Here is a 24,697-nt window from a genome sequence, read left to right on the forward strand (position 1 = left end):
AGAAACACTGATGGTGAACTGCAGATGCTCGTCTCATATAGCCTCGCTGCTAAAAGAAGAGCTAAACCCCAATCAAACTAACCAACCATACTATTTTTATTGATTTGTTTTAACGATAGACGAAAAAGAATTTAGAGTCATAATCAAACAATTTCTTTCTATTAAAAGGACTTTACCACTTGTCTTAAAAAGAATGTACTTATAAAACCTGATTAATAACAAAATTCTTACAGAAAGAAAAACAACGTAACTTACTCCCAAAAATCCGTAAAAAAAATACTACATAAAATTATCTTCCATGTTTGACTCTCGGGGTTATATAGAAGAGATATTATTACCTATTAGAATTTAATTTGCTATAATTAAGCTATGAAACTATTTTTAATTACCAGAAATTAACGATACTAAAGAGAAACTTAACGAAAAAAAGAGAACAACGAACTTAAGAACGTGATCTTGAATCCAAAAAAAGAACAGAATTTAATGTTGTGTAATAACAGCTAGTCATTACTGCAACCGTTAATGTGAGCAATAACTCCTAGGCGGAAGAAATAAAATAAAAACTGAACATTATTTATGGAGGTCGTAACACTTGATGTTTTTTATAACAAAAGAAGAAGAAGAAAAAAAAGAATTTGATAGCTTCTGTGCTTTATTCATGATTATTATTATCATTATTCATGACGTGAAGATCATTTTAGATGTATTATAATATTTTAAGCACGTACTTCATTATACTGAAACGAAAAAGCAGAAGTGGTCTTTCTTATATGGAAAACCCCGTTTCGAATGTTTTTAGCAGGAAATTTATCTATCAAGTAGCTAACCTTTTTGTTACCTATTTGGTACGCTAGAAAGCAACAAAAAGCTTGAAATTACCTGTATATTAAGAGTACAAGGTGTGGCTTTGTTCACTCATGACTTAATACGATAGCAAGAAAATTGAACCTTTTGTTTCATTTGAAGGTCTTTACCTTTTGATAGATAACGACTTGTCTCCTTGTATTGTACGTTCCTTTAACCATCAATTTCGTCACTATTACCTTTTATGTATGTGGGTGTGTGTGTGTCAGTGTGATTTGGTCTAACAAGACAGAACGAAACGCCATTTCCTGAAATGACGTGCAATTTTTTTTTGTCTCTTTGTTTCAACTGTAGGTGTCGCTAATGTCGGTATGTTGATAAGAGCGACCAGTGCTCCGATAAAAAAGGCGAGGAACGCTCAGTCACTATTTCATTACTAGCTGCTAGCACTATTTCACTTTTTTTTTGACGTCGCTTTGGTAAAGAACTATTTGAAATGGAGAAAGAGAGGAAGGTTGGCGTTGATAAATGAAGGCGTAGAAAACAGGGATAACAGGTACATTAAGGTTAAAAGCAAAGTAAAGACCGCCATGAGTTGTAGTTGACAAAGTGGAATCATGTATGAATATCTTTTGAAGAATGCACCCGAGTGAGAGATCTCATCGATCCGTTGTAATTAATGAAGTAGGACATTTAGATGACGAGGTGTTGCCATCTTAAGGTATTTCTTACTAAATTTGATCATAAAAATCTGTCTCAAGGGTATATTTTGAGAGAAATCAATTTTTTAGGCGGAATTTCTGGAAAGTTGTACAGTATATGCTTTTCCTACGTTGAATTCACCTTCATTCTCATACAAGCTGAAGGTTACGTGGCCCTGCGTAGCGTAGTCGCTAACGCTCTCGCCTTCGGAGCGAGTGGTCCCGGGTTCGATTCCTGGTGGGGCCACTCGGTCGAAAAAGTGTATAACGCTTTTTCAGGCCAGCCATTCTGAAAGTTTTTTTCCTGGGTTTTCCTTATTCACACCAGGCAAATGCCGGGGTGGTACCTGTCTTATAGGTCCCATGCCGCTTCCTTCCTTCCCCAATCCTTTCTTCCTTCCCTTTCCCCGCCGGATAGTGTGCTCGCCGAGGGACGTCATCCCTCAAACGTGACGGGCTAAATGGCCATAGATACCTAAAGCCCAGAAATCTAAATCCTAATCTTAAAGTTACGAAACTGAAGCAAAATTTACTTTTAGGGGAGGGGCGAGAATGAATCTCCAGCAATATAAGTACAAAACGAAATTAAATGAAAATTACTCCTTTAAGGGAGCAGACTACCGTACTAAATATTTTTCAAAAGCTAAAAATTTTTCATTTCCCTGTTTTTCGTAAGTGAAAAGAGATAATGAAATGTAATTTGCCACAATATTAGATAATGTTATGCTACACCCGAAAATTCGAATCGGAATAATTTTCAGTGTTGTCATTCATAGAAATTACGGTATGACAAAAATTTGAATTACCCAAAAATCTAGGTTAAAGTAGCAACTAGAAAAATGAATTCAACGGTAATTGATGACTTATAACGCTGTATTTGTTCCTTGTTATTTAGTTTTTAAATGATATTTGTATTTATTTTGTAATAACTTACACAAGTTATTACAAAATAAATAAGTTATTACAAAGTAAACACAAATATTATTTAAAAAGTAAATAACAAGGAACAAAGACAGCGTTATAAGTCATCAATTACCGTTGAATTCATTTTTTCTAGTTGCTACCTAAACCTAGATTTTTAGGTAATTCATATTCTGGTCACACCGTAATTTCTATGGATGGCAACACTGAAGACCATTCTGATTTGTATTTGCGGGTGTAGAATAACATTATCTATTATTGAGGTAAGTTACATTTCATCATCTCTTTTCACTTACAAAATATGGGCAAAAGAAAAATTGTTAGCTTTTGAAAAACATTTAGTAGTCTTCCCCCTTAACGTCTATGATTATGCACCGAGGCTAAGGGAGAAAGTGATGTTGGTAACGTATGAAATGGTGGAACGAAGAAAGTGGGAGGAAACGGGAAAACCATGAAAAAACCTACGCACCCGGTACTTGTCAAGTACAGTTCACATGGTGCGAGCGGTGGTCGAACCAGCAACACACGCACCAGAAGTGAGATTTCTGCCACTAATCTACCGCAGGTCTTCCAATACAGTATAAGTTGAATTTGAGCTTTTTATTTAGTAGATTACTAAATAGTTCGGTTGGTTCGGTCACAGGCGGGTGATTTCTACGACGTGAGTTTGAAAAAAATGTCGAACGCTATGATAAATGTTTGAACAAACATGGTAACTATGGAGAAAATTAGTTTAATGTGTACAGAGGAAATAACAGAATATGTATGCATTATTTTTAATAGTTTTGTTTCTATTAGCAATCGGACATTACTTAAAAAATAGCCCTCGTATATTTTACAGATTCTGAATTCATAACATAGAAATCTTTTTAACCAACTTTTATCGCTTGTACTCTGATACCTGTGCACAGACGAAAGGAACACAGCCGTTCTCTTATAATTTATTTATGCATTGTCATAGTTTCAGGGTCTAAAATGACATTTTTAAAGTACGAAAATTTAATGAAATTTACACTTTTTTTTAAAAAAAAGATACAATCTAGGAGAAATTTTCTCCCCAAGTTGGCATCACTGTTAAAAGAAGAAACTAGATATTGCCTTAAAAGAAGAAGAAGAGAAAAAGTAACATTTTGTTTATTCACGTGTAGTCTTTCAGCTTCATTTAACGACCTGTTAAATGTTTTTACGCAATTAGTCAACGGTTATCTTTCCTGTATCTACTACATAATAATATCGCATGCAACAAATTTCCTCTCAGCGTTGCCAGGACCTGAAAAAATGTTTTTTTTTTTTATTAAAATTAATTATTGTTCCCAAGCCTTAGTCTGGCTGTATAATATAGATTAAAATTCTGCTTGTGAGTTTGGTCACAAATAGCCTCCATATATATCACATACTCTATATATTTTTTTTATTCAGTTATTCTATGTGCTCGTTATACATACGATTAAGATTAGGAATTAAATTTCTGGGCTTCCAGCATCTATGGCCATGTTAGCCCGTTTTATATAGGCATATAGGGAATGTTGTCTCTCAGCGATCACACTATCTGAGGAAAGGGAAGGAAGAAAGGGGCCTGGGTCCTATAAGTTCGGTATCATCCCGGCATTTCCTGGTGCGAATCAGGAAAACCTTGTTCAAGGTCGGTGGCCTGAAAAAGCGTAATATGCTTTTTCGACCGAGTGCCCCCACCGGGAATCGAACTCGGGACCGCTCGCACCGAAGACGAGAGCGTTAGCGATTACGCTACTCGGGGCGACTCGTTATACATAAGAATCCAGCATATAGTGATATCTATTACGTCAGGTAGAGAAGTAAGAGAGCATGTAGAGATATCTATTACGATAGGCAGGCAAATAATAGCGCATGTAGAGATATCTATTACGTCAGGCAGGCAAGTAATAGAGCGGGTAGAGATATGTATTACGTCAGACAGGCAAGTAATAGAGCGGGTAGAGATATTTATTCCGTCAGACAGATACTTGCGCACGCAGAGACATCTATTACGTTAGATAGGCAAGTAATAGAACGCGGAAAGATATCTGTCACGTTAGGTAGGCAAGTAATAGAACGCGGAAAGACATTTATTACGTCAGGTAGACAAGTAATAGTGCACGCAGAGACATCTATTACGTTAGGAAGACAAGTAATGGTGCACCTAGAGACATCTATCACGTCAGGCAGGCAAGTAATAGTACAGGTGGAGACATTTATTACGTCAGACAGATAATGACGCACTCAGAGACACCTATTACGTCAGACAGGTAAGTAATAGCGCACGTAGAAGCTTCTATTAGGTTAGGTAGAAAAGTAATAGAATGAGGAAAGACATCTATTACGTCAGATAGGCAAGTAATAGCGCACGCAGATATATCTATTACGTCAGACAGACAAGTAATAGCGTACGTAGAGATATCTATTACGTCAGGCAGACAAGTAAGAGCGCACATAGATATATCTATTACGTCAGGTAGGTAAGAAATAGCACATATAGAGACATCTATTACCTGAGACAGGCGAGTAATAGCGCACATGGAGACATCTATTACGCCAGGCAGATAAATAATAGTGTACGTAGTAACATCTATTAACGTGATGCACTAAGACGTTTATCGCTAACCATTTTGTCCTTCCTCGTTAAACAACGAACATTACACATCTTTTAGACAGGGTTGTATTATAACATTCTAGAATATTACCGATACTCAGAGACTGAGGCGTTTAGCTTTTATGATAAGGATATCTGGAGAAATATCTACAATATTTTTTTGTTTCCTTCAGCTGTCCGCTAATCTTCAAGACCGTAGATATACAGTACTTAATAGAAAATATCCAAACGAAGTAAATGGAAGGATTCTCTTCTGAAGCATTCAGAGACATTATGCAAAAATCGACATATCTTTTCTCCAAGCAAAAGAAACTTATTTATATTGAACACTCGAAACCAACGATAACGTGACTCCAAACTCTAGAAAATATTGGGGATGACCGACTACGGAGGAAAAGGGAAAGCGAAAGGGAGAGGGGGAACTGTTCTGCAGTTTAGTGGTTCTCAAACCTCTTCGCACCTAGCGCCCCCTTCAGTGAATGCGATTATTATGGACTGTCCCTGTTGGTTTAATCTGTTCATGCGCAAGACTGAACGTAAGACTTGAAAGAAACAGTCGAAGAACCAGAAAAGGCTTCAAGTGCTAAAATGAGACTTGGCGAATTATATCCTATATTATAATATTCCTCAAGGCTGATTTTAAAAAATAAAGCCTTGAAAGTAAATTTTGTCCTAGAAAAAATATTTTTTAAAAGAATTTACTTTAAACATATACTTGCACTCTTCACTTTCCAAAAGAAAGAAACCAAAGAATATTTCTTCGACGGACTTCTTTTTTAAAAGCTAATAACCGAATTTTTGTGTCGGTTTGATATCTTTCATCTTCAGAAAATAATACTAATACTACTACTAGCACTAATAATAATAATATTTTTAAAACGCATAATGGCTTTTCTCCAATAACATGAGCAAAAGTCTAACAGCTCATGAAATTTCAAACGCCCCGTAAATATTCTACCGCCCTCGAATCGCCTCTAATTTTGATCCAGAGTCACCTTCAGAAAAGGGAACACATACATTGAGAATCACTGTTACAGCTCAAAGTCCAGGCATTTTTCTTACAGTAATTGATCATTCAAGGAAGAATTTATTAAAATAATAATAATAATAATAATAATAATAATAATAATAATAATAATAATAATAATAATAATAATAATAAATGATCCATGGATTCTTGTTACATCGTTACTCAAAGTACTAATAGTACATGCCTCACAATTAGGAGTTTCAACTGGATTAGATTGGCAACTAACAAAAGATTTTTTGTCGCCTTGGCTCGATCCCAGCTCGTGCCTAATGAGCTTTGTGGTAGACAAACACCGTGTGCGTGGATTTTCTCGCGGTTGCCCCGTTTTCTCCCACTTTATTGCACCACTTCATTCATTTCTCATCATCATCGTCTCCTTTAGCCTGGGCGGCATAAGTGTGGGACGTAAAACTTAAAGATTTCAATTTTCAATACTGTTGCCTTGCTGATGTCTTAATGAAAACCTTGAGTAATGTATACTTCACTATCATTTTCATCATAATGGATGCAGTGGATGTTATACAGAGTAACTTTCAGGTTTACAAAAAAAAAAAAAAAAAAATCTTCTGGATTATCTTGAAAATTACACATCAAGATCCACGTTCACTTATATCACGAGATATATCAATTGATATGTATTAAATGCTAATAATATTAAAGAAATTTTAGCAAAGAATCGATTACAATTTTTAACATATATATTTAACTGCGTATTTGTGAATAATTTTCAAAAAAGAAGGCTGTATAGATCATACCAAAAAAATCTTGTTTTCGTATTGCCATGAAAAATATGTAGATCTACGCATAAATCTGGAGACCTTGCAACGCTGCTTAGTCTTCACAATTTTCCTTTATCCTCTTTTCCTGTTTGTTGTTAACTATAAATCATCAATATATAGTTGCCATGCCAGAAGCGTACACATACGAAAAAGATATATATACGATTGAACCATCATAATAATTAATTAGTAACTGAAGGAAGTTCAAGTCAATAGAATGTATATATATATATATATATATATATATATATATATATATATATATATATATATATATATATATATATATATTGTTTGTTTATTATTAACTAACTCCCTGCAGGCTTATAAAATAATGCTACAGCGAGATACACGTATGAAATCTTCACATAATGGTGAAGAATAGAATGTTCAAAACAAAGATTATTTATAACTTCCTCAAACTATACGTTAAGCCCTGTTTCTAACCACTTCAAAAAACGAGAAGATATTCAATTCAAGCCGTTTATACATACATACATGCACACACACACACACACACACATACACACACACACACACACACACACATATATATATATATATATATAATTGTGAGGGTGTGTGTTATGGGTGTTTCATGGATAACTTGGACAAAGATGTGCATGATTCTTTGATGATTCCTTTTTTCATTGGTTTTTGTTTGAAAGGGTGTACTTTCCAGGTGGTTCCATATAAATTTGTTTAGGACCCGTTTGTAATCTTTGCAGCTAGACTATGAAATACATGAACGGATGCTTCGTAAACTGCGGCAAAATGAGCTTATAGGCAACCATACATGCTGCACTGTGTTTGTGGTTTCATAACATCACAGGGGTTGTACTGCAACATTTCGGAATACTTTCATAATACTCACCAAGTTTATACTAACTAACAAACTAACTAACTCTATGGCCTATGGAACCCGGAGGTTCAGTGCCGCGTTCACAAAAGCTCTCCACTGACTTCTATCCTTAGCTAATTGGATCCAGTTTCTACTTTGTATTCCTATCTCTGCGAGATCCATCTTAATATTATCCTCCCATCTGCGCCTAGGTCTTCCTAATGGTCGTTTTCCGATTGGTCTTCCAGTCAAGACTTTGAAAGCGTTTCTACTTTCTTCCATTCTAGCTACATGACCTGCCCACCTAAGCCTCCTAGACTTGACGACCCTAACAATGTTGGGTAAACCGTATAAACTATGTAGTTCCTCGTTATGAAGCTTCCGCCATTCCCCATTCTCGTTCCTCTTGGGTCCGAATATTCTTCTCAGGATCCTGTTCTCAAATACTTTCAGTCTATGTTCTTCCCTCAGAGTAAGCGACCATGTTTCGCAACCATACAGAACAACAGGCATGATTATCGTTTTGTATATTTTAAGCTTCAAATTCCTCGACAGAATTCGCGACGACAAGAGATTTTGAACCGAATAGTAACACGAATTCCCTGCTTTTAGTCGACATTTAATTTCTTCGTGAATATGATTTTCGTCTGTTAATATTGATCCTAAATATTTGAAAGTATCCACTTTATCAAAAGTATTACTTAATATTTTAACGCCTCCACAATTTGCCGTATTACGGTCCCGACGCACTTCCATGTATTTAGTTTTCTCTGCATTTACTTCTAAACCCATGTCCCTGCAAGCGTTTAATAATATCTCTGCATTTATTTCTACTGTTCTCCTATCATCCCCTATTAAATTTACATCATCAGCATATGCCATAACCTGGTGAATGCCGTTCAACTCTAGGCCCTGGGTGCTATCTTTGATTTTCCTTATGGCGTATTCCAGCACAAAGTTAAATAATAATGGCGACAACGCATCTCCTTGTTTCAGGCCATTCTCGACGTGGAAGCTCGTGGACAAAAATTTTCCTACCCGGACTTTACTTTGGGATTCACTTAAACATATCTTAATTAATCTAATTAGCTTTCTCGGTATTCCAAGCTCTGTAAGAACGTTGTATAATGTTTCTCTTCTAAACGAGTCGTAAGCCTTTCTAAAATCAATAAATAGTTGATGTACCGGGGCATTGTATTCCCACTTCTTTTCGAGTATTTGGCGAATGGTAAATATTTGGTCGATAGTTGATCGATTTCGTCCAAAAACCAAGTTTATACACCCTCTACAAATGTTCAATATGTGTGACACGACACACGTGCAGACGATGCTCGACGTCTTCTTTCTTGCTTTTCCTCCATTTTCTACATGTACTAATCTCGTACTGTTACACTGCCATACCCAATCGGAAAGATAACGGACAGGTGCTGCCACTCAATACAAACTTCGTGAGTTTGTACTTCTTTTCATATATCTTTCATGTATGCATACTTTTGAAAATATAGCCTTTACAAAATGAATGGATCATTTATGCCAACCCTACCATACTGTTTCTGTTGTTTGTAACATTTTAAACAATAAGTTACGTGTAAGAAGTCGGTTAATATTTTTTAAAAAACAACTTTTAAATTTACAATTTTTCAACTTGATGACACGATTAATCTAATTTCTTCAGTCGATACTAAATCGAACCACCTACTCCGAATCTAATCATTGGATTCTGTCTAACAATTTTAGCCGAAATTGAATATTGCTTATTCGACTTGTCCTTCTCTGGTCGATACAAAATCGTCCGGCTATTTCAAAGGCGTCCAAGAGAAAATATATTACAGCAATATGCTGTGTAGTAATAGAATTACAAATAGTCATATCTGTCACTGTTATAATTATGAATGTTACTATTACTATTGTAGGTTTTTATTACTGTTGTGTATCAATGTTAAGATATCAAACAACAATAGGTGTATACAACAACAACAGTATAGTTTATATATATTAGCTGAACCTGTACTATCTATTCAGCGCATCGTTCTGCCATGACCACGAATCTCCTTCTCACTGTACATGTCTCCTTACTCACACAAGTGAAGGATAGGAGACTAACAAAGGAAGTGAATTACTATGTATAAATGTTGAAGTGAGTTTGTAGCAAATCTGTACAAGTAACACGATATTCAAGTGAAAATATTTCTTTTTTCTAATAAATCCATATTCGTCCAAGTACGCCTTATTGCGTCTCTTCAGGCCTTTGAAGTTGCCAGCATGAAATAGGTTTTGTTGCCATTCAGACTTAAGTAAAGCGCCTGCAATGTCTGTCAACCCGCCATACATAATTTCTCTACTGGTTGCCTAACACGTAGTTGCGGTCTTCAACAATGTTAACCTTAATGTTGTAGATAAGAAAAGTTGAAATTGTAGAGTTCATCTTACTTTGGAGCTAACATTATTAACCATATTGTACACTGTTGTCTCCCTAATGCTTTCTACCAGAAATTTTGATTAGTGTATACTATAGTAACAGTTTTATCTTAAAAGATGGCGTAGCCTTATAAAAAGTTCTTTTGCTCGATTTTCTTATTTGATTTGATTTTCAGTTTAGCGTCCCTATCAGCAGCGAGGTTACATGAGACGTGAACCTGTACAATCCGAACCACATAAGCTCCCACTGGAAATCGTACCCGCGTCTACCATGCACAAAATGCATACGGTAGCCATATAGCCACGAGGTACTCCAATATACTACAAAGTTTGATCTTACATGATGGACTGAGTTCAAGACCCGATCGCGGACCAAAGTGCATGTGAATAGTAGGCTCTGTCCTTCTGAACCTCGGTACCGGTACTGCATAAGGACACAAAAAAAAATCAGTTGCAAACTCAACAGTACTGGAAAGCAAAATTGAATCTTCAGCAGCCGGATACGCCTGACGAAGATATTGTAAAAAGGAGCAGAAATAACGAGATGAACCAGTGACACTGGCTGTGAAGCTAAGAGAAAGTCAATATCAACACATGACCACAGCCGTGTCACATTACGGTTGATAAGTGTGTTGTAAAAGAACACACTCTGCTTAAACTATCACGGCAAAACACACAGCGCGTAGAAAATCGTAGTGGACCAACTGCGAGTAAAAAGGGCCATTCGCATGGAAAGTCATATGCAGTAAAAGAAGCGATCCTGCAGTGCGAACAATTTTTTAATAATAGAAGAAAAGTAAGAGGAATGAATCGGCTCTGGGAACGGAAATTACGAAACATATTGGTGGATCACAAAACATAAATCGAAATTCTATTTCTTCATCTCCTTTAGTACTAGATATCATACAAGGGAAATATGCAGATATTCGTATGCTAAAAACGTAAATTGAGTTCAGAAGTTAAAGATAAAAATGGAAATTCTATTTCCGAACATTTCTTATTAAATATGGCTGTGGTTTTATATTAATCAATGGCCAGTTTTCATTTATATTATAAGTATAAAATGAAATATGAACACTCAATACTTGACTTCTACGCTAAAGGAGACAGATGTTAAGTTCATATCAGTGGCGGATTTTGAGGGAAGTAATTTGGTAAAACAAATATCCATTTTGTTGCTACACACTAAAGAAAGAAATTTTCATGCAACTTGAGAAAGCTGTATAGAAGAATTAGTATATTATGTAACCTGTTTTTCCCTTAGCTTGCATTTCAATTTACATTTAATGCTATAGGCTACTAACAAGTAAAGGTCACGTTTGGGTGAATCGAGTTGATGCCCGAGACATATGTGATCGAATAATGCTAAGTGTGCTCAATATGTCAGGGAAGTTTTAGGTGCGAAGCTCAAAGGGTTTAGGAGATACAGCCACTAGAATGTCACATGGAGATACATGTTATAGTCGTAATACATAGTCCAAAACATAAGAAAGAATCTTATACCTATTATTTCCTCTAAACTAGATTATGTTCGTGTTTCCAGCATACTTAAGTGATGAAACACAAGAGAAAGTTGTTTGGTTTCGAAATTCAAAGTGGTTTTGTTATTGCATAGAAAAGTTACCAATTACTACAATCAATATGCAGTTCAGAAAAAGAGTGCATGCCTTGGTCACAGTGAGCACACCTGACAAACGCAACTAAGTCGCGCTTCAAAGATTTGTCGTTCTTAATTCCGTCAAAGTAGTAATCGTAACGAACGACCCAACTTTCAAGCTCCTCATTTAAGTATCCATCCTTATGGAAAGCTTATCTAATCATATTGTGAAAACGAGGAGCACTGAACTGGTGAATTATGAACGACTGAAGTTGTGTGCCAAATGTTCCTCTTTCCTTCCTGTTATTGCTGTATTAGTGATGAAACGAACAAAGGCTTTATATGTACGGAAGAATTGAACATCCAGAGTCTGAATCATGCCACTGCATCCACCAGGTATCTGTATTGCTGTGTTAGGTGTATCTTCCCTATCCAAAATAGCTCAAGCTTTTCTCCCATAACAAAAAATTGACATAGTCGATCGTCCTGAGGACTAGAAATTTGGATTCTGTTCAACAAACTACATCGAATCCATACTCTGGCATCTGGTACACAAAACTTTTATTGGTGTGTGTGTGTGCACTACATGAGACAACATAAGAGATCCCTTGACTTCTAATGAATCCTGATCCGATTGCAAATCCAACATGATTTGTTTGCACAGAATCAAACCTAGCAATGCATATTCAATATATAGGCATGTGCCATTATTCCGTAACATTACATGTCCTTCGCCTTGAAGCCTCATTCCCAACACTCTCCCCCTTTAGAAACATACACTTGACCTTATAGTGAACAACTGGTGACACATACAACATAAGAAGATAATAGGAGAGCAAGAACCTAATTCAAATTACCACAAGAAACTACCAGGAGGACAACCTATGAAACACGTAGTGTTACGATATAATGACATCTATACGTATATTGAATATGTATTGCTAGGTTAGATTCTGTGCATACAAGTCATGTTGGATTTGCAATCGGATCAAGATGAATTAGAAGTTAAGGAATCTCTTATGTTGTCTCATGTAGTGGAATTTCTATCTCTAATTATGTAAAGATGGCTATGTGAGATTAGTTGGATCACTAGTAGTAACGTAAACTCATGTGTGGAATATGGAAGTAGAAAGTAATAAATATATGAGGAGTAAAAGTATGTTTATTGTTGGTTTTTTACAGATGCCTAAACTTAACTCAGAACTAGGAACGTAATCTTATGAATATGGACATACTCAGTCGTGAATAGAAGTTAAGAGTCTTCATCCCGGCGAAATTAAAATACCGCTAATTTTACAGTAATTATGTGATATCTTCAAATAGATAAAAGATAATTGAAATATGGAACAAGAGCGCCCTAGACAATATTATTTTGCGTTACATACCGTTATCACAAGTCACCTAGTGGCTTTATGTTTTCAGCTGTTTAGAAACGCGAAAATAAATGACGATTTTCAAAATGGCTCGAAATCGAAAGCAGATAAGTGAGTCGTGATAACGGTTTATAAAAAATGATAGGGCGCTCTTGTTCCACATTTCGATTATATTTTATCTATTTGAAGATATCACATAATTAATGTAAAATTAGCGGTATTTTAATTTCGCCGGGAATACTTACAGGTGCAATTACAGTTTATACGTTCCTCCTCTCCTCCTTTTTCTCTCTCTTTAAAATTCAGAATAAAAAATAAATAAAATTAATATAAAGGCATGTGCCATTATTTCTTAAAATTAGGTGACCATAGGCTTGTAGTCTCATTTCCAACATAATCCTTTAGCTTTAAATTTTAACCGATACAATTTCACCCAAAATTTGCCACTGATTCAAATGGATTAATGGAACAAAAGGAAATAATTGTGAGAAAACTTCAGAATGTTGTGTTGCTCACTTAAGTTCATTCAGCCTGGAATCAAACTAGGTAAGTACTCTTTGTACTGAAAATGACGGCTCTAACACTGCACTATATAGTAGGAAAGTATGGATACGCCCCAGGGCCGGATTAAAGGAGGGGCTTAGGGGACTAGAGCCCCGGGCCTCCATGTGGAGAGGGGCCTCCTCTTTGATCAAAATCTCAACTGGTTATCTAAAAAGAATCACGAAAACACAATCATAATCATCATCATCATCATAAAAATAAAATATGACCAAAAACATGAAACATATTCCCTTAGCTCTCCTACTGTACTTTTACAGAAATGTATTAAGTGAAGTCAGCAGGGTAAACATATAATTTCTAGCTTCGGGCCTCCAGATAGGTTAATCCAGCCCTGATACACCTCCAATTCAGCGTAGGCCAATCAAAAGGCACGACCTCACCTTTCCTGCACTTTGACACAGATTCGAGATTATGCAGTCAAGAGTACGTCTAAGGTTTCCCCAAGTATCCAATTTTTCCGGTGGTAGGGTGAACCCCTTCGCTGCAGTGGGTCTACAGTAGAACGAGAAATAAATGCTGTTTCTACCGGGATGGTACCTTAGCCATTTGGTAGGTATATAGATACATTACTAGCTATGTCACCGCTACTCTGGATTAGCTTTGGACAAAATTTCACTTTCCGGATTTCGGAAAATTCAGGAATTCGGAAAAATTCCGGAATTTAGAAACCATGGTCAAACCATGTATCAAACCATGGTCAAAATAAATTATAGGCGAGTTGGTACTGCTTCTATGACGGAAAATAGAAGGTGTTCACTCAAAGATAAAGCAAAAATATTTGAATTCGAATATTTTCGACGTGCTTTTACGCTAGAAATTTGAGGGATGAAATACATTGTTTCTTGTTTTTGGTAAGGTTCTTCAAGCAAAGTATATTCATATTGTGTTTCACCCTCATAACTTGAGTCCTTTCCGAGACATGAACAAGTTTTGAATTTCGAGTTTTCAACAATAACTTCGAAATTCGAAGGAATTTGAAGTTGATTTTCTGACCAAAGTTATCTTTGGATATGAGATACCTTTGGTATACGTATAACAGCAATCCGTGTAAAGGCACTTTTCATTCCGTTATCCTGCTATATCCTTTACGTGAGTTTTTGGCGTGGAAGACCCGGGTTCGATTCCCGATTCCCGGCGGGAACTCATGTGGTTCGGATACCACGATAATCAGTAGGTTCACGTCTCATATAGCCTCGCTGCTGAACGGAACGTTAAACTCAAAATCAACTCCACTTTACGTGCGTTAAATAGAGCCACACGAAATATGCGGGAGGTTGTAATTCCATTTTAATATGTTTTTCGACGTTTTAAACAATGACTAAAAGTCGTTTCTATATATAAATAAAGTTCAGACAGTGATTGATTTTTTATAGTGTGGGACCAAACAGATGACAAATATTAATGTTAATTTGCGTCGAGAAACAGGAGAAGTTATAGAAGATAAAATCACTATATTCTGCAGGCAAGAAACTAATTAAACTAGATATATAACATCATTCCCCCCAAACAAAAAAGATGATTTACCCATCTTAGGAAGAGATAGAAACGTTCTTTGTTTCTGGATGGATTTTAATAGAGTGATGATTTTCGTGCTGTGAGTTTAATCTTCCTACCTACGCTGGATTAAACCTCAAAAGAAATAAATTTAAAAATGCTGAATTGATAACATATGGTGATGAAAGATTTATCATCATAGTTCACTAAACGAAAATGTTTGCTGGGGGGGGGGGGAGAAAATGTTTTCCAGTAAAAATTAAAAAGAAATATTTACCCTTATTAGTTTTCTCAACTAAATGGTTTATTTACTCCCGAAAGTTTCATCTTCAACTTTCTCACTCTTACCTCAAAGCTAAACGTTTGTCTGAAGACTTTTGACGCATCTTATTTTCTTCTTTCTATTTTTCAGAAGAAGATCGTTTTCCGTACGATCCCACCATCCTTTCATTTTCCTCTTCGCGAAAATTGATTTTGGCGTACCATCCCGATAAGAGACATTTTGCGTCTTTAATAACCTGTCTATATATCGATCAAAGCTATTAAAGGGCCTAAAAAAAGTAGATTGAATGACGGTTGACTGAATTTGCCTCTTGGGTTGAGATGAGGGACTTCCCCTCTGAGAAGAGAGAGAGAAAGAGAGAGAGAGAGAAAACTCAAAAGTAACTTATCTACCTATACACACACACATACATATACACGAAACATATATAACTAAGAGATAAGTGCAATGCCTCCCTACAAAGACGAAATAATTGCATGCAAATTGAAATGAAGGCCTGTTTTCATCTTTTAGTCTACCATATAGACCTATACCAAAGAAACAGATAGATGCAAGTTGAAATGAGAAGCAATTTCAGGAAACACTATATCTCCTCGCTTGTAATTTCAACTAGTCTTAGCTCAGAATAAGTTACGTAGCCTATAGGCTTTTCTCTTCATTATTATTTCAATTACCATTAGTAAATCGTACACATCATAGCGTAGTTTTAGTGACGAAGAAGTCTAAACTGTCATAATCTTTTTTAAAAATTCGCGTACTTCACTTGTATTGATTTCCTCGAGAGGTGTCCTAGATCTACATTTATTTCCTCAACAATAGCAATCTTTCTATCTTTACGTGGTCTTCAGGTTTTAATAGTTTCTAATCAATGACGATAACTTGTCTCTGTCTCTTTGAGTTAAATTACACATGCTCCCGAGATCTATTCCTGATGGCAAAACATTCTTGGACACCTTACAGTGATTCGGATAGATCCACGACTCAGAGATGGAATGGATCATGGGCCAAGACTTGTGAGTGGGTTAGTGGGTTGTGGGTCAAAATTTCTGAGTGGATTAGTGGGTCGTTGTTCAACAGGGTCATAAGATTGCAATAGACCCAACCTGCTAGTTAGTAGTGTATATTGTTTCATATACAGCACATAAATAAACAAATAAATATTTAAGCAAAGTAAAAACTTTAAAGTGCATCAGATTGTCATTTGTCATGAGTGAAAGTATGATCAGAAGATGGTTGCAAACAATTCAAAGCAAGCAGCAAAAATGTGGAAAATCGCCTGGCTGACCTTTTAAAGTGCTGACCGCTTTAGAGATTGCTGGATGGACGCTCTCACACGCGCCACATTTTCTGGCATTGTTACGGTCCGAGGTCGGCAAGGCTAGTTTTTCTTTTCTTTTTTTTTTTTAGTACAGAACCTGTTGCTCTAAAGCTTGATAGCTAAACTTGAATAGATTCTCTAACCGGAATCATCATATCGTCCAAGTTGAAACAGAATGCAAAATGCTCGCTGGGTAATAATCACAGAACCACCGCTACGAATATACTCATCCATAACAAAGGTAGTATATGCTCACTGCGCCTTGTCATTGCGACTACTGAAAATAGCATGTATACTGCTATCAATCGATACCCCATCCACCACCGTATCCCAACACGATTCACATAGCGCCATCTCCAAATAGGTACTTTTTAACGGACCATATTATATATATATATATAGGGGCTACACAAAAATTCTAAGACGTTTGCAAAAATGTGAAAACCATATCTAGTATGGTGTGGGGCTTCCTTTTGCGTCCAAAACAGCTTGGATCCGAATTGGAATGTGGTGTGTGTAATATTGTACCATTGTTCCTCCAAAACATGCTCCAGTTCCTTAATGGATACTGGTGGAGGGTAATGAGACCGAACACGCCTTTCTAACTCAGACCACAATGGGTCAATGATATTCAGATCTGGTGATTGTGGGACACATGGGAGGTGTGATAGCTTCAGGTCATGCTCCTCAAACCATGATTTCACCGTTTTTGCAGCGTGACAGGGTGCCAAATTATCTTGGTAGATGCCATCACCATCAAGGAACAATATTTGGGTCATGGGTAGAACCTGGTCACCCAAAATGGCCTCATACGCCTTAGCATTCATCATTCTATGCAGTGCTATGATGAGACCTGCAGAAAACTACGATATCACTGCCCATACTGTAACAGGATCACAACCACGCTTTACAGTTGAGAGCAGACAGTCTGTATCATAGGCCTGCGACGGTTTTCTCCATACGTAAACACCGCCGGTTTTTTGAAACAACGTGAAGGTCGATTCATCGGACCACATCACGTGTTTCCACTGCTCATGAGTCCACGCCTTGTGGTCCTTGCACTACTGGATACGCCTCTTCGCATTTACTGCTGTGACCAGGTGTTTGGCGATAGCGGCCCTGCCATGAATTTTCATTTTATGAAGTTTCCGTCGCACTATCTTCGATGAAACCGGGTTCTGTAGGCTGGAATTGAGTTCAGAGGTAATTTTCATTGCAGTCGTCTTCTCTTTAGCTGCTACAATCCGTTTTAATGCGCTCCTGTCCCTATGTGACAGGATTGTCTTTCGACCACTGTTGTGCTTTGCAGACGTCTTTTGCCCATATATTGTGTATGCCCTCGTGACATTGAACACAGTGCCTTTCGATACACCCACAATGTTCGCCACTGTTGCCACTGAAGCTCCAACCAGACGGACATCAACGATCATGCCTCTTTGGAAGTCTGTCAGGTCGCCCATTTTACTGCACCACTTTCACACCACGACACTCACAGGTGAACTGGTTACTGCTGACGGAAGAGGAAGGTCCACATGACACATTGAAAACAAAAAACGATCGACAACCGCAACACGTGTTATACAGTGGAGGGCCAAACTTACGTGTCCTGTATGAAGTGTTTTTTAGATTTTTTTGTTACCCCTTGTATTTAAATAATGATAATGGAAGAGAAGAAAGTGACTGATGATGGAAAAATTGGTGGAATGCGAATGTGGCAGGAAACGAGAGTTGTCCACAACAAATTTACTTGGCCGGACATCGAACTAGGGACCCCATGCAACAGGGATAAGCAGCGGCATGAGATCTGGACGCAGTTGTAGACAAATGAACATACGACATATTATACCTGCGTTGATCTCTAGTCATGGATATAGTGCCTGTCTTTATGTGTTTATTTATTTATTTTTTGGTGACTGGTGAAAATGTGTTTTTAACTGACAATGAAATTTCGCGAATAATTGAGCTTTATGTAATGATACATCATCATCATAGGTATTCTGCCTTTGTTGGCAGGTCACTTGCCACAGCTGAGAAGCTTCCATGCTCCACGGTCCTCCGCTAACTTCTTCGTCTTCGCGTATGATCTTTCTGTTTTTATATCATCCATTAATTGTAGTCACCTTCGCCCCCTCCCTCTCTTTCTTGCCACCATACCCTCTAGGACGTCCCTCATGATACAATTTCTTCTTAGGCAATGTCCCAACCAGTTTCTCTTCCTCTTCCTAATACTATCTAAAAGTGTTCTTTCCTCCCCTACCATTTCTAACACTCTCTCATTCGTTTTCCGCTCGACCCAACTAATTCTTTCCATTCTTCTCCACACCCACATTTCGAAGGCTTCCAGTCGATTTTCATCAATTTTACGTCATTTCCACGTTTCCGCCCCATACAGTAGAACACTCCACACGAATCATTTTATGAGTCTTTTTCTCAACTCTATTCAAGGTCCCACAAAACAGATTTTTCTTCCTCCTAAAGGCTTCTTTCGCCATTCCTATCCTTGCTTTTATTTCACGTTCGCACTTCATGTTATTACTAAGAATACTACCCAGATATCGAAAACTATTCACTCGCTCTATTTTCTCCCCTCCTACTTTTACATTTGACACAGACCCCTTCGTTCCAATCACCATGGTTTTTGTCTTTCTAACATTTATTTTCATCCCATATTCTTCAAAGCCCTTTCTCATTTTTTCAAACATTTTAATGATTTTCTTTTCAGATTCTGCAAGAAGCGCCATATCGTCTGGAAATCTTATGCATCTAATCATTCTACCTCCTACCGAAACACCATCATCACCATGTACGCTCTTTTTCACTATATCTTCTAGATAGACATTAAATAGTGTTGGCGAGAGGCAGCATCCTTGTCGAACTCCTATTGCACTCTCTTCCGTCATTTCTTCCCCTATCCTCACACTTACTTGTTGGTTCATGTATAAGTTTCTTATGAGTCTTCTATCTTTCCATTCCAACCCTATCTTCGTTAGAACTCCCAAAAACAAATCCCAATTATGTAATGATACAAGTATTAGTAAATAAACAAACCAGAACAGTTTTATCATAATAAATCTTACCTTGATCCCGTAATTGGATTCTTCGTAGATGATGGATATGTAACTCCAGCCCATTCTTCTCACAATCTCTACCATTGCTTTCACTTGGTAGTGGTCGGAAGGAATAGTTCTTGAGAAGTACTCGAAACGTTGCTTGTTACTTAGTTCAGGACTCGTTGAAAAGAATGAAACCTGAAAGAAAATAATAATAATAGCTTTAGTTTTGCGTGTTGAGAATAGCTTTTAGGCAAAAACATCAATACATAGTCTCATACCATACGGAAAGAAACAAAATAATATTTATATTTATATTAATAAGGAATTATAGTTGCAAAATGGAATGAAATCTTTCAGTTTTGCATCCCGTAATGATGCTCTTTAGGCTAACGGAGTTGAGTTGAGTTGATTTTGAGTTTAGCGTCCTGTTCAGCAGTGAGGCTATATGAGACGGGGACCTACTGATTAAAGTGGAATCCGAACCACATGAGCTCCCGTCGGGAATCGAACCCGGGTCTCCCACACCAATTTAGGCTAACGGAGACGGATTGTTAAGTCAAAGGATTGATGACGGAAAATTGGTGGAATGAGATTGTAGGAGGAAACGGGAGTATCCCCGAGGAAACTAGTGCACACGATGTTTTCCACCACAAATTTACTTGGCCGGGGATGATGAATTAGAATTTTCAGCTTAGCAGGTTAAGAAGACCCTTGTCTTGACTGCTTTAACTTTAAAGCCTTACAATATCGATCAAAATCTAAAATTGTTTTAAAAATCAAGATTCAAACAAAAAAACAGCTCATGCCATAAAATATCATTTTCGAAACAATGTAATTCCTGTTTAATTAAAATAATTAGTCAATCTTCTTAAAATTTCAATTATTCCTACGAGGAAAACCCTTTCCGCAACGGGTGTGGGAGACCCGAGTTCGATTCCCGGCGGGGACTCATGTGGTTAGGATTCCACGTTAATCAGTAGGTCCACATCTCATATAGCCTCGCTACTGAAAGGGATGCAAAACTCAAAATCAACTCAACTCAACCTTCCAGCCGCGAGACTATATGAGATATGAATCTGCAGCGTAATGTAGAATTCGAACCATACAAACTCACACCAGGAGAAATCGATCTCGGATGTCCCTCACTAAAGGAAACTACGTTAACCTTATGTAAAATATACTGGAGATAAGTATGAACTAATATCAAAGATTGGCAGATAATTCTTTGTCATAACTTTAATACAATTCATTAATCTATATGATTAACGCTCTGTGATGAGATTTTTTAACGTATGATCAGCTAATACGGAATTCTATTGGAAATATATAAAATTTGGAATTCTATTAAGCGTCTCAGATTTCGAAATACATGGAACCAATGTTGAATAATTCCTTCTACTATAATTCAGTATTTTTATATAAATATTTTCTAAACAATATTCGCTACGGTACTTATTCTCTAGCACCATTTGAATATACGATTTATCAATGAATTTCCATCTTTATACTATTACTATCTTCGTGATAACGTTATGCGTTATGTGTTAAACTACTTGGGAATTTCAAACACGGTGAACGTTCTAAGATACATTTGAGTAGTACAGGGAAAAGCCAATAGAGTATAAGAAACACAAAATTGAATTTTGGTATTATTATATGCTTATTAAGTTGTTTCAACATATCAATTACAGCACAAAAGTACTATAGAGAAAACAATATTATCCAAGTCGTGAAGCGATAAAGTAGTCATCATTGATTTTAATACTGTAGGTATGTAGTGTGTAAATTTGAGTTCCTGAAACTTTGCTAGAATGGCATCTATTTCTCTTCTATGTCCATCAATTCTTACTCCCCACAGCCTTGAGTTATGCAACCCAAACAACAACTAAGCACAATTGGTTGCATATATATCACATTAAGTAAGGAAGTGGCACAACTTGGACAAAGATGAAACGAAAATAAATAAATCGTCAAATCTGGGTATCGAAAATTCAAAGTCGATTGAAATAGTGAAGTCTTTAAAATGCCAAAGCTTCGAAATATAGAAAATATGGAAATTTGATTATCGACAATATACGAAATATCGAAATAACTAATGATGAAAACATGAGGAGACTACGAGTATAGAAATGGTGTTAAATGGAAATAGGTAAAAGTGGCAAATAACGCCAGTCGGGTATTAACGCCATTTGAAACTTAGCATTTTGCTAGCATGAACACGTGTTTCATTCATAATTGTTTCGTAAACTAATCATTCATAATTGTATAGTATGCAGTAGCATTTATTGTCTTTGTGTATACAAGAAACAATGGCCAGTCAAGCGTCACTTGAGAAAAATAAATTAACAAATGTAGACGTGGTAGACGTATAATAGTGAGAAAAGTGCACAAATTTCCAGCCCGTTAAAAGAAGAAAGTATTATAGGGAGCTAGCTTTAATGCGAGGCTGAGGAATTCAGAGTTGATTGGCAGGTTCCCCACTCCGTCGCCATGAAACGGTCACTCGACGGTCCTGGGTAGGATTGCTAGTGCGTTGTCAAAAAATTCAGCTAATACTCACTTAATTCAAAGAGTTTATGCAATTATGCAATCCCTATCGAAGATCGCTGTATACGTGGACACACGCAAATTAGGCTGTGATAACAAATGCTTCAGTTTTTTCTCCCTCGCTTCTGCGTCGCACTGCACTATGGCCTTCCTTATTACTTCTCTAGCTTCGCTGTGTATAGTTTGCCCTTCTTACACTGTGAAGCCATTGTCAAATGAATAATAAGCAACAAAACCGCAACCACAACAGCACACAACAAATAACCAACTCACACTAACTTTTCAGAATGACATTCATGTGACAAATTTTTAACCCTGGCAACGCTGACATATAGGAGGAAAAAGAGTATTGCAAGAGTCAGGCAGAAAAAATGTTGAAATTCTTCCCCCTTTACCTCAGCCCCCGCTGGTAAACAAGCTAGCTCCCTATAGTATCCTTTATATAACATTAAGTTTTAGGTATTGATAACGGTACATGTTAATAGAGTGATCGCCTTTGGTACGAGCGGTCCCGGGTTCGATTCCCGGTGGGGACAATCGGTCGAGAAAATGTAACAGCTTTTTCAGGCCAGCCATCATGAGTAAGGCTTTCTCTGGGTTTCCCTCATTCACACCAGGCGAATGCCGGGATGGACTTAACATAATGGTCCCAAGTCAATTCCTTCCTTCCACACTCCTTTCTTTCTTCCCTTTCCTTAAATGCTGTGATCGCCGGGGGACGCCATCCCTCATACGTGAAGGGCTAAATGGCCATAGATGCCGACAGCCTAGAGATCTAACCCCTCACACTAATCAATAGAGTGAACATTACATGAGTGTGGGACATATTGCTTATATAATAGGTGCATGACCGTTGTTTTATGTTTAGAAAGATACTGTTTCTGGAAATAATGCTCCCATTGTATCGGGTACTAACGCCAGTGTTATTTAATACCGCCAGTTTAATTCCTAATCTATATTATAAAATTGAAAATGACTATGTTTGTGACTCTTAATCTCCTGAACCATCCGACCGATCTCGATCAAAATTTCAACGTAGATGCGGCTCTGGCCTAGGAGTGTTTTTAGCTATTTACTGTGACGGTACAACTTAGAGGAGGGGGAGGCGGGAGACACAAAAATAAATAAAACAATAACTCTCGAACCACCCGACCGGTCTTGATCAAATTTTCAATGTAGATTAGGTTCGGATTGGGGTGATTTTTGTCATTTCACTTTGACGAATTAACGTAGGGAAGGGGATGCAGGGGCAGATATACAAAAAATCAATAAATATAAAAATAAAAGTGACTATGTTCGTGAAATAATTACTTTTGAACCACCCGATCGATCTCAATCAAATTTTCAACATATATGAAGTTCAAACCTGGGAAGTTTTTTATCATTTCATTTTGACAATAGATCTTAGGGTAGGGGGAGGGGAGGAGGGGGGATATATATGTATATAAATAAAGCTCAATAACTCTTAAACCACCCGACCGATATCGATCAAACTTTCAACATACATAAGGTTCGGGCCTGGGATATTTTCTTCATTTCACATTTACAGTGCAAAGAAGAGGAGGGGAAGGAGAGATATATGTAAAAAGAATAAAAATAAAAGTGACCGTCTTTGTGACTTCATCACGCTTTAACCACAGGACCGATCTTAATCAAAATTTCAATATGGATGAAGTTCGGACCTGGGGAGGTTTTTATCATATTACTTTGACGGTAGACCTTAGGGGAGGGGGAGGGGACAAATATGTAAAAATGAATAAAACTTAATAACTCTTAAGCCACCCAACCGATCTCGATCAAATTTTCAACATAGATGACGTTCGGGCTTGGGAGAATTTTTATAATTTAACTTTGACGGTGCAACGTAGGGGAGGGGGAGGCGGAGATACATGTAAAAAAAAAAAAATTAATGTGACTATGTAACTTCACTCTTGAACTAACTGACCGATCTCGATCAAATTTTCAACGTAGATGAGGTTCGGACCTGGGATGGTATTTATCTATTCACTTTGATGATAGAACTTAAGGGAGAAGGTAGGAGGGGGAGATATATAAAAATAAATAAAACTTAATAACTCTTGAACCACCGGACCGATCTCGATCAAATTTTCAACCTAGATTCAGTTCGAAGATGAGATTATTTTTGTCACATCACTTTGACGATGTAATTTAAAGGAGGGGGAAAGACATTTACAAATGATCGAAAATGACCGATATTAGTGTCAAATCTATAGTTGTTGAGGGCGCTGAATGAACAGTGACACTTCTGATGCCCTTTAAATCCAAATTGAGGCCCGCAAAAATTGTGGGAGTGGAGGGGATATATATATATATATATATATATATATATATATATATATATATAT

At 37.0% G+C, this 24,697-nt stretch overlaps 1 protein-coding gene across 2 annotated transcripts in view; it reads right to left on the reverse strand.

The window, feature by feature from the left end:
• LOC145672080 (metabotropic glutamate receptor 4-like) overlaps window positions 1-24,697 on the reverse strand; it is a 489,770-nt gene that overhangs the window by 211,782 nt on the left and 253,291 nt on the right. For both annotated transcript variants that reach the window (XM_081741333.1, XM_081741332.1), the window contains exon 2: window positions 19,809-19,979. In XM_081741333.1, the coding sequence (XP_081597459.1) occupies window positions 19,809-19,883 (75 nt within the window). In that variant the 5' untranslated portion in view covers window positions 19,884-19,979. The remainder of the gene's footprint in view (window positions 1-19,808; window positions 19,980-24,697) is intronic.

This window comes from Thermobia domestica, chromosome 15 (assembly GCF_964235325.1).
Source record: "Thermobia domestica chromosome 15, izTheDome1.hap1.1, whole genome shotgun sequence".
Classification (NCBI taxonomy): domain Eukaryota; kingdom Metazoa; phylum Arthropoda; class Insecta; order Zygentoma; family Lepismatidae; genus Thermobia; species Thermobia domestica.